The sequence below is a fragment of the Dipodomys ordii genome, unplaced genomic scaffold (assembly GCF_000151885.1).
Source record: "Dipodomys ordii isolate 6190 unplaced genomic scaffold, Dord_2.0 Scaffold27, whole genome shotgun sequence".
Taxonomy (NCBI): domain Eukaryota; kingdom Metazoa; phylum Chordata; class Mammalia; order Rodentia; family Heteromyidae; genus Dipodomys; species Dipodomys ordii.
The window spans coordinates 7,836,627-7,848,437 of record NW_012267243.1 but is presented as its reverse complement, the minus strand read 5'-3'; the positions used below and the strand labels follow the sequence as shown (position 1 = coordinate 7,848,437).

The 11,811-nt window shown below is 42.1% G+C and overlaps 1 protein-coding gene across 2 annotated transcripts in view; it reads right to left on the bottom strand.

Annotated features, from left to right (window-relative positions):
- Positions 1-224: 224 nt before the first annotated feature.
- The window catches only part of Astn1 (astrotactin 1), a 294,474-nt gene continuing 282,887 nt past the window's right edge, over positions 225-11,811 (bottom strand). The window contains exons 22-23 of one of the 2 annotated variants that reach the window (XM_013015580.1): positions 5,060-5,243; positions 225-840 (exon numbers count right to left, since the gene is read on the bottom strand). In XM_013015580.1, the coding sequence (XP_012871034.1) occupies positions 603-840; positions 5,060-5,243 (422 nt within the window). In that variant the 3' untranslated portion in view covers positions 225-602. The remainder of the gene's footprint in view (positions 841-5,059; positions 5,244-11,811) is intronic. The other variant, XM_013015579.1, reaches the window with a different exon arrangement.

Below are 11,811 nucleotides of genomic sequence, written 5' to 3'. Positions count from 1 at the left end.
TAGGCCAGCCTTCAAATAGAGGAGGGCCTAAAATCCCAGAGAGCCCACTGGGCAGATAACGGAAGCTAAGTTCACCTGGAATAGTGGGCAGACAGATAGCAATAAGAAGGCCTGGGAGAAAAACCATGAGGCATAGACAGGGAGCAATTTCCACATTGCTTTTCTCTATTAACTTGAATTAGGCTCCCAGAGTGAGATGTCTCCTAATGAATACCTGAGGCATGAATAGACTCAGGAATTGAGTGAGCACACCACAGGAGCCTCAAGCTGTAGACCTTCCATGAAGATGATGGAGCTCTTGCACATCTTGACGAACCTCTTGAGGGGGGGGACATAAAATGAAACAAATTAATAGCAAAATGAGTCCCCAAAGTAATCCGCTAAGGAAAAATGGCACTGCATGAACCCGGCAGGTTTCCTGATCATGCGGATGGAGAAGAGCATGTGGAAGAAGTTCTTCTGGGAGCAAAATCATTTCTCTGCCTGGTTTAGATGGTGCCTGTGGAGCTCTGAATGTTCCATTAAAAAGGGTAAAAATCCACCAGTCATCCCAGATGTCCCCCTCTTCTCTTCTGCTTTCTTCTGGCAGCCACCTCCTGCTGCTAGACGTCTTTGCTGTCCCCGTAGTCATTGTAGGGGATGCTCAGGGTCTGCTCCTCACATGTCTTCCTGAGGTCTCGGGTGAGCTCTGACCAGTCAAGTCCATAGGGCTTGATTTCGCTGTAGCGGCAGCCCATGTACTTGAGCGCGCTGCGCCTCAAACTTATCTTGGGTTCCTGAAGCAGTCCATTGCACCAATTGCTGAGATCCCCAAGCTGGGACAGGATGAGGCCGGCTTTCCTACGGATCAAGCATGGAAGATAGTTACATGAGGAAGGAGAGGAGACTGGGAAGGACCAAAGGTCAGGATTAGAATGAGACTAGGCAGAGTGAGGGTTGTATTTGCTGGCTTATCTATCTTTCATGGTTAGAACGGTGGATTCTCTGTCAATATCTGTCCAGTGAATGGATGTAGGAATGAATGATATAGTTGTACAACGTGGGGCAAGCACCATAAACAAATAGAGACAAAGTACAGTCAAGAAAGAAAAAGCAAGAGAATAAATAACGCGTCTTTTAGTGGGAATATGTACCCTTTGCAATCATATCATTGGCGGTCTTAACAGACAAATCCAATCCATTTTCTTTAAAGCCAGGAATTTATCATCAGGAACTGGTGAGTGACATGCTTGGCTGAGTATTTCTCCTATCAAGGCTCAATCTGAATTGAGCCAATCTACTGCACAGAAGAAGATACCAAATATGGCCAGCTGTGCCAGTGTTGTGTTAATTATAGCCCCAAAGGGGCTAGGACAATAGTGTCTGCAGTTCTAATGGCTATTGGGATATTCTGTGGGCAAAGCACGTGTCACCTAATTAACTTCCAGGTGAGCTCATGGCCCATTCCTTATCTCCCTCAGAAAGTCAAGAGGCCATTGCTATAAAGCCTCAATTGGAAAGAATGGGGAAAGGAGAGAATGACAGCATACCTGAGTCACTGCAGATCCTGCAAGAGAAAGGAGAGAGGGGGCGTTGCCTCAGGTTTGCTTACAGTGCAAATTAATATTTCATCAAGGCCAAGAGCAGTGCCTCAAGCACGTGGCTTAGGAAATTTGAATACCACCAGACCTTCATTGGTGGTATCCAGTTCTGGTGCCACAGATTAAAGCTGCCTGAGAGACAGTTCTCAGAACTGCTTTGCTTTGACTCTGAGCATTTAGGATGCACAAAGGAGAAGAAACCCTTCACTTAACGTATTGTTTCGGTTTGGTTCTTGGTAGTACTCAGGTTTGAAACTTAGGATTTTCCACTCACTTGGTTTGCTTGCTTGGATGGTATTCTACCACTTCAGCCATGCCTGCAACACTGTTTTTCGTTGGTTATTTTTGAAATGGAGTCTCATGGACCTTTCTGTGTAGGCTTGGCCTTAAACTGTGATCTTCTGGATCTCAGTCTCCTGAGTAGCTAGGCTTACAAGCATGAGCCATCAGGGCCTAGCTCTGTACTCCATTTAGAATGAGCTTTCCAAGAATGATGACCACATTTATTTGTTCCATTCCTCTTCTTTGGTTCTGGTAGTAAGAGTGTCAGCAAGGGGGTGATGTCAGAGCATTCCTATGAGGGCATGTGAAAGGAGGGTGGGGATGGTTTTGGAGGAAAGGCAAATTCAAGGGACTAAGAGTGATGTGACATTATTGGAGACAAAGTCATATTTCCTCTATCTTCAGGAGTGAATCAGAGGAAATCAAACAAACACTCTGCCTGCCGACTAAATAGCATCTCAGGCAGATGATCTGTACTTTCCCTATCAGCTTCTGTAGTTTGGCCAGGACTTATTTTCCAAGAGTCATCACCAACAAGGCTTTTGATGGCCCTTCCTCTTAATTTACCCTGCTGTATGCCATTCATTGCTGAAATTCTTGGGAGGTGAAGGAAAGGGAAGACTAGAGTGAGGGTTAGCCTCTCATCATCTTCAAAGAATGGACCATGTCTCCTACCATTTTGAAAGAGTGAGTTGAATTAGCCTGTCAGTTCTTATTGCTGTTTTCATTGCTCAGTTTTTGTTTTGAAAATAATAATTAGTTTGGGCCTACCCTAAGACCATGTCAGAGTCTTGGAGCCTTCTTTCTCAGAACCACTGAGGTTGTTTTCAAAATATTTGCAACCTCAACTCAATCTGGAAACTTCCAGAAGTTTCAGGATAATCGGATTTGACGGAACTAAGGGAATCCTGTCTGCTGGTTCAGGAAGTAAATACTCATGGATCCATTTTCATTCATTCTCACAACAAACTCCAAAGTGGATTGATGTTGCTCTAGGCAGTGGACTTTTCCTTTCCTGTGGTTCTCTCTAAAATTCATGACAAAAGAGCAAGCCTTTGTTTTCCATGGGCTAATGAAACATAGGCAATGTTTTCTACTGTGTCTCCGTAAAAGACCCATATTACACATAAAACCACCCTTGGTGGAGGCTTTGGCAGAGGGGAGTGTACAGCGAGCTCCACACTCTTCTTCATTGTGCATCCACATTTCTTCCCTTGCTCACGTGCCTCATTAACCAATTTCCTTATAAGCTGAGTTGCAAAAGAGAAGTTTTAAAGGACTCCAAATGCCTTCAGAAATCAAGATGAACTATGCAATGCTAGTACTATTCAAGTTGTGACATTTGGGCTCCCTAACAAAGAACTATGTGTGTACATGCAATAAACATCAGAAGAAAGGAGAGAAGAGTGGAAAGGAGCCAAATGGGCAGTAGACAGAAGAGGAGGACATATAGGGAGAGGAGGTAAATGGGGCAAGATACTTGGTGTGGGTTAGGAGTAGAGACAGGGTATGGAATGGAAAGCACATTTCTTAATAGGCATCTACTTTTTAACCCAGGTTTGTTTCTTACCAAAACCAAGAAAAAAAATTAAATGTCCCTTTTTATAGCTCCCTAGGGTTTGCTTGCCCAAGAACTATCATCCTTTATACACATCAGGAAATAATTTATAGAATGTAGAAAGATCCTGCCTGACATTTTGCACACAATCCTTTTGTTTCTGAAAGACTCTCCTAAAATTTGCTTCAGAAGTAAAAAATAAAGGGAAATGCTTTGAGCAGCAGTCTTCTAGGAAGTTATATAATTGTAGGCTACAACAGAATCACTGAAGTGACTGGAGAGATAGTCAGATGGGTGATGCGTTGGATGAACTATGTTGTCTAGATAGCAAGGATTCTTCAAGAGAAGTCTATAGCACTGATCTTTCTAAGTCTCACTTCTTAGTGTCCTTTCCTACCTCTTTGTTCCTACTCCCTCCCTCCCTCCCTCCCTCCCTCCCTCCCTTCCTTCCGTCTTCCTTCCTTCCTTCTCTTTTCTTTCCTTCTTTTCTTTCTTTCTCTCCCTCTCTTCCTTCCTCCCTTGCTCTTTCCTTCCCTCCCTCCCTTCCTCCCTCCCTTCCTCTCTTCCTTCCTTCTCTTTTCTTTCTCTCCCTCCCTCCCTTCCTTCTTCCCTCCCTCCCTCCTTTCTTTCTCTCTCTCTTTCTTTCTTTCCTTTCTTTCTTTCTTGCTTCTCTTTTATTTTCTTCCTTTCTCTTTTCTTTCCTTATTTCTTTCTCTCCTTCCCTCTCTTCCTCCCTTCCTCCCTCCCTCCCTCCCTTCTTTCCTTGCTTCCTTCCTTCCTACCTACCTTCCTTCCTACCTTCCTTCCTCTCTTTTGCTTCTTTCTCTATTTCCGTCTCTTTCCTGTTCTCACATTAGCCTTTGCTATATTTTTATTGTTTACTCCATTAATTCTTAAGTAACTTGGGGATGCATAGGTACCAGTTTTCCATGGAACAGTACTCTTTATTATGTCCATCTAAAAAAACTGCAGAATGTCTAAGAAAGTCTCTCATTTCAAGGTGCAGTTTACAGTCAGGATGAATCAAAAGATTGGTATCACTACACATTTTCCTCATTTCTTGCTTTCCATAAACCTAACTGGTCTGGTCATCAGCAAAATCATGGTTATTTAATGTGATGAAATTGCAGCTTTGAGACCAGAGGAAATTAGTGTGCACTATACCATTTTAACTTAGGCCAAAGTGGATGACAAAAAGGGTTTTCATCAACTTACATGTTGTCTTTACAATGTAATCCAAATTACACATCTCCATAATGCAAAGAACATATACAAGGTCCCTGTGCAATAATGATTTCTGGATAGACTCATTAATAAATTTCCTAATTTTCTTTGACAAGGCATAGACTTTGATCCCTCCAGTTTCAGCATTAGGAAATCTGTGTCCCCATCATCTATAGTAGTAAAGCCCATCAGTAGCAAAGGTTTTCTCAGGAAATGCATTCACAATGCAACTGCTTAATAAATATCTTCTCCAAAAGGATCCTGCATGTCCTGAGCTGTCTAAAACCAAAGACTTATTTCTTCAAGCGCCCACACTTATTTAGGAAATCCCGTCTAACACTGGGAATCAGTGTTACAATGCAAGACGTATGAAATGTCAAAGACTTCAATATAGAAAATGCAGTTGATTGATTACCTGGGGCCTAGCTCATCCTCACACCTCCAGGTGAATTCTCCAAAACTCTCGTAGTGCTGGTTATAGTGGAAGAGGACTCGATGTAAGGTGGGAGAGCCCAGATCCAGGAGGGTGTTATAGGCAGTTTGTTGCTCCTTCCCACTGGTATAACCATTGAAGAGATTGTAGATTTTGTCTGCTATTTCTGAAGGGGGAATAAAGGAAAAATCTAGTCAGGCATGATTGAACTGTGGTTTTGACAAATACATCGTTAGATATTTCAAGGTTGTTCAAATACTATATAGAGTACACACGGCAGAGCCTACCATATACACAGGACCCGTGGGGTCCCTGTGTCATAGCCTGTTATTCCAAGAGCCAGTTTGAACAGGGCCCCCATTAAATCTGGACCATGAGAAGTGGTGCAGTAAAGAAACATGGCATGGGCTGGGAAGGTGGCTCAGTGGTAGATGCTTGCCTAGCATGCATGAAGCTCTGGGTTTGATTCTTCAATACCCCATAAAATGGAAGTGGCATTACGACTCAAGTGGTAGAGTGCTAGTCTTGAGCAAAAAGAAGCTCAAGGACAGTGTCCAAACCCTGAGTTCAAGCCCCAGGACTGGCAACAATAACAACAACAACAAAGAGACATGGTAAACACATGATGCAGTAGGTTGCTACAGGAGTATTATGTTACAAGTTAAAATTATTTATATATATATATATATATATGTATACATACACACACACACACACACACACACAAACACACACATACATATATATGTATAAGTAGGAAGACTTTCCTGTACCTCTATAACTCTGGGGTTTGTATCCCAGTGAAGAACATGGATATGGGAGGGCAGAAGGCGGAAACCAAGTGATATCTACTAATAGCAAACTTTAGATTTACCAAAAAAAAATCAAACCAAACATATGGTGCTGATTAAAAAAAAAAAATGGCAAAGACTGAGGAAGCCTCTCCTTCATGGGGAGAGAGAGGTAAGTCTCCAATGCATCCACAAGGGGGCAGCAGCCAGAACCTACAGAAATAAAAGTCAAGATGGAAGATCTGTACACTGCTCATCCAGTGGTAGAGCGTTTGCCTTGCATGCATGAGGCTCTGGGTTTGATTCTCCAGCACCACATAAGCAGAAAAAGCCAGAAGTGGCGCTGTGGCTCAAGTGGTAGAGCACTAGCCTTGTGCTGAAGAGCTGAGGGACAGCATCCAGGCCCAGAGTTCAGGCCCCACGACCGACAAAAAAAAAAAAAAAAAAATGAGGAGAGGCATCAACTGTCCACAAATATGTGCTGGAATGCTAAGACATAGAATTGTGAGTCTGGAGAAGTCAGGATCATTTAGAATCCTATGCCTTTTCCCAGCCCATGCAAACTTCTTGGCCTTGTCTGCTTTGTCTGTTTCTAGAGGTCTAAAGAAATGGGTGGACAGCAGTAATTGCTCAAAAACTAGTACACACAGTCTTGAACCAAGGAGATATCCAACCTTGGGAGCAGGGGAGGTAACCCTCAGGTTCAACTGGCAGGAACAGCTTGAAGGTGACCCCTGGACTCCCTCTATCAGTGTTTCAAGGTAAAGAATGTCCTGAATTCATTATAGCAGATGTGAGCTTAGCCTAGAAACATTCTCTTTGTTAACTTGTTACAAGTTTGGAAAGGAAAAATAAAACCAACCAACCAAATAAACCAAAGGGCTCCCTCCCCTTCAGAAGGAAGCTAAAAAGTATAAACTGGAAGAGATCCACACCATTTTCCTCAGCAAGGAAGCAATCTGACTGTTTTTTTGTTTGTTTGCTTGTTTTGTATTTATTTCTTCACACGGTTGTCACAGTTCAGTTGTGTCACTTTTTTTGTTGACCATGTTATCTTCTGTTGTATTCATTCGATCCTATTCTCTCACAATATTATTCTACTTTTTCCTATACCACATCCCATATACTTTTTGTCTTTCTTCCTACTTTGCTTTTTCTTTTTTTAGTAAGTTTTTTTTATTGTGAAAATACTGTACAGAAAAAATTGTACAGAAAATACTGTACAAGTACATGAGCAAGGTAATGAGTACATTTCTTATCAAGCATTGTTGTCGCCTCCTTTGTTTTTCCCCCTCCCATCCCCACCCTCCCATCTCCACCACACTCCCCACCCCTCCCCTCCCACAAAGTTGTAAAGTTCGTTTTTCAACACAGCATTTGTTCATCTCATTGTTGCAATGGGTCCACCTGCATCCCTATTTAAACAATTTGTTTTTTCCCTTCCCTCCCCAAATTATACCAAAATCAAATACAGTGAAAGCAGGGGTTATACCGTGGGGGAGGGACATACAAAGCAACAAAGAAATCATCTTATAAATATGTTAGAAACAATAGCAAGAAAGAAAAAAAAACACTTGTGTCCTTATCTTGGGGCTCATTTCGCCTAACATCAACTTATCTGACCTTTCTGCTTGTCTCAGACATATACTAGTTATTGCAAATAAAGAAAACCATGAGACCTATGTTTCTTTGGGCCTGGCCTACTTCACTTAATGTAATTTTTTCCAAGTCTTTCCATTTCCTAACAGATGGGGTGGTGTCAGTCTTTCTGATGGAGGCATAGAATTCCATTGTGTACTAGTTTGCTTTTTCTATACCTTGCTCCATTGTCCATCTTGATCTGACTGCGACATCTGTCACCTCATTGATGTCCAGGGTTGATTCGGCTGATCTAGCTGGCTAGGCGGGTGTCCCCCTCTTCCCTCACTGCTCCACGCACATTCCTCCCAAAGCTGTGTGCTCTGTCCAAGAGGACAACCATCCCGGATAGAGAAGGCCCGCTCTTCGCTCAAGGGTATACGAGCAGCTGGGTCCCCTGCTAGAACCTCCAAACAAGCTTTCAACATCTCTGTTTTTTTTAATTAGTTCTTACTTCTTACTTCTTAATATCTAATCTTTTTAAAACTCTTATCATATCCCATTTCTATTCTAGCTCCTTTATTTTCTAGTCACATTGGAGTTTAGTTGATATTTATAATTGTTTTGTGCTACGCCCAAAGATTTTTGAGCTGTGGTTTTGTTACTTCTGCCTGCTTGCTCTGAATGAGAATGGGGAATATGACCCCGAGAGAAAGCTCTCCACTAACAAGGCTAACAAAACACCAACAAATAAATGCATACACACATCCCAACACATGCACAAATTGCAACACAAGCACAGAAGATGAACTGAGTGAATAACTCCCTAGTAAGTGGATTAAGAATACTGAAATGGCTGAAATACTAGAAAGCTAATTCAAAAAGTATACTTTCTTAAATGATCAGAGACCTCAACAGATCATCCCTGAGCATCTCTGGGCCACTAGTCTAGACTAAAACAACATCCTTTTTCTTGTGAATGTCAGGAGCCTTCGTGTCCTCTTAGACCCCCTTCATGGGCATCTGTTCTCATCACAGCAGTCAGAACAACCTGCAAAGCATCAAGTGTGATCATGTTCACTTTTCTTTTCCAGGGCTTCCTTGCACAAACCCAGGGACAGTTCTGTATCCTGCTGACAGCCAGGCCCTGTCAAATCTGACAGATCTCATATCCCTCTCCTATTTCTTTTCCTCCTACTTGCTCCCCTCCATTCTCTTGTTTAAATTTGATCCAACTATAACAAGCTTCCCTCATCTTCTTCCAATACCCCATGAATTGCTGCCTTCTGAAGGGTTTCTTCCAGGATACCTTCATTCAGCTTCTCCCCAAACCACACAATAGTCAAAATTCCACCCCCTGCACTTCTTTCCCATATCCTGCTTATTTATCTCTATAATATATATAATATGAATATATATATATATATCATCCTCTGAAATGTTAAATATTTCTTATTATTTATTTATTGCCAGTCGTGGGGCTTGAACTCAGGGCCTGGGCACTGTCTCTGAGCTTCTTTTGCTCAAGGCTAGCCACTGTGCCACTTCTGGCTTTTTCTGTTTATATGGTACTGAGGAATCGAACCCAGGGCTTCATGCATGCTAAGCAAGCACTCTACCATTAAGCTACATTCCCAGTCCAATATTTTGTTATTTTAATATCACTTTTTCTCACCCTTGCTAAAACACAACCATCAGGGGCATTGCTCCTGATACCTAGGATAGATATTAGTAAGAATCAGATATTTGTTAGAGGAACAATAATAAATTCATGAAACCTGACTATAAATCCCTGAAAATAGATTCTGAATCTAATTCGTTTCACTTCTTTAGCATCTAATGCTGAAGATAAATCAGTGGCTGTGGAAAGATCAAATAAAGAAATGGATCCATCTTTATGTTTATTATCAGAAAGGGAGGGTGGAAGCTGAGGAGAAATGGGTGAGAACTACCCTTCTCTCAGTGAAAGGCTTTGAAGACCCCCAGAGGTCACGCACTAACCTCCAGGTCAGACAATGAGGATGATCTTATTACTGACATAAACTTGCTCCTGCTGAAGAGTCATTTCAGTGAAACACTGCTAGAGACTATATACACAGTGGCTTTAGTGTCATAACATGGTAAAATTATTCTTAGAAAGTATTTAACGTAGGAAAAACGTTCACATGAGGGATATTGTCTGGCTTTTGCCTGGGTAATTAGAGGCTGACATCACAGTCTCGGTCAATTAAAAGGTAATTCCCATTTGCTATTAGATTTAAATTCAGGCCCAAGTGAATGATATTTATGATCACCATCTGGATTTGAGGGATTCAAAACATATGGTTTTTCTTGGTAGACCTGTGAGAACTGTATGAATACGTAAGGATACCCTCAATTAGTCTAACTCATTAATCTCCAGATTGGCTCTGTGCAGGGCTCTATCCTGGCTGATGGATAACAAGACCTAGGAGTATTATTTCATTCTCTCAGCAATAAACTGGTTCTTGCTGCTAGGATATTTTTTTATAGACTGTCCTTTGCCAGGAAGTACAAGCAGGTACAACACATCTTGATAACACTAGAGCTGACTCAAAGGAGCCCTACAGAGAAAATAAGGTCGTGGTCTGTCCCAGGGGGAGTGTCCCTATATTAGGCACTCTATGTCCTGCAGCTGTTTTCTACTGGTCCACCCCACCGGTAACACCTTGCTGTACCCTTTCCACCTGCCAATCACCTTCTTGATGCTCCAACATCCCACTGTCTCCTCAGCCAACAACTTCAGGGCATCTACTGCAACTGGCAAAGACGTCGCCTCACCTGCTCCTCTCTGGCTTGGAAGAAATCCACAGAGGAGGTGCTGGGGTGTCCCTCAGACATCCTCTCATGTGGGGGTGTATGGCCCCACACGTCTCTATCATCTTGAAAGACCTCCACGGATGCTCATACTCTTACTGTCTGAGCCAACAGCGCCCCCTGCAGGAAGAGGCACTCACTGCACAGGTAAAGGTCCCAGTGGCCCCACCCCCACCCCCACAGTGGACTGACAGCCATGACAAGGACATTTTTTTATAGCTTTTTAAAGGTGCAGCTTTTAGAGACAAATGAAAGATGTTGACTATTTTATATAATTACCTAGTTCCTGGTAATATTGGAGACAAAATGGGAGTTGGGGGTCAAATAGTGAACCTGAGTGTGGGTTCTATTAGATGTTTTGTGATGCTAGTCATCTTTGGTAACCTAGTCTTAATCTTAACCTTTACATCTTAAATAGGAACATTATTTTATTTATGTATTTGGGAGATACTTATTCAGTTCCCAATAGAGAAATGCTATGCTTGTTTATTGATAATGATGATTACCGACACCTACTGAATATTCATTATATACCAGACACTGTTTTTGATTTTGCTACTTTAAATTAATTAGCACCTTTAATTTTCAGTAGTACCTTAGTAGAGAGGTTACTATTATATCCTTCATTCTCCATTTCTCAGATAAGTAAACTGAGGCATGAATGAAATAACTTATTCAAAATCAAGATGGTAGTTAGTGGAGCAGGAATTTGAACTTGGATTGTTGAATGGAGAGATTAAAGCCTTTGGTGGCCAATCAGCCATTCTGTTTTCTGGATTCTAGGAACATAGCAATGGAGGGAAAGAGACTGGAGCCATGTCTTCATGGAGCTGATTATTTAGCAAGGTAAGGAGAGACTGAACTCTTTATTAGTTTAACAAATGGAGATGAATGTTGAGAAGGAAAGCAACATGGTACCATAAGGAGTCCTAACAGTAGCTTCTATCCCTCTGTCCTGAGACAGGAACAAACACTTGATCTGACATCTGTAGGCTGAGCTGAGTTCACCAGCTGGCATCAGTAAGAGTAGCAAGCATTTCAGGTAATGGGGTTGACACATGCAAAGGCTCCATAGTAGAACAGAGAATGGGGGGGGGGAGAAACTGAGGAAGGCAGTAAGATTGGAACACCTAGATCGGCCAAACCATGGGAGTGGACAAGAGGTTCTAATATGTCTCCTGAATATTTATATAACAAGAGAAATGGCAATCCATTGAAGACTTTTAAGAAGGATCTTGATATGATCAGATGTCTCTGTTAAAAACACCAGGTGGTATTCAAGTAGGCCTGGGTCACTCTGCCACCATGGGTTATTTGTGTGGCATCTTTACATCTTCCCTTGGATATTCTGGGACTGTGTCCCACAATCAGGATCAGAAACCAGTGTGAGTAATTGACAGGGATCAGGAACCCAGCTCAGCAATCTGTGTCCCTTACCTATACAGCAGAGGCTTCCAATACCAGTCAGTATCCCTGTTAACATGCAAATGCTTTCAGTTCAGTTCTACGCAAGAGATCTTAGGAGATGAT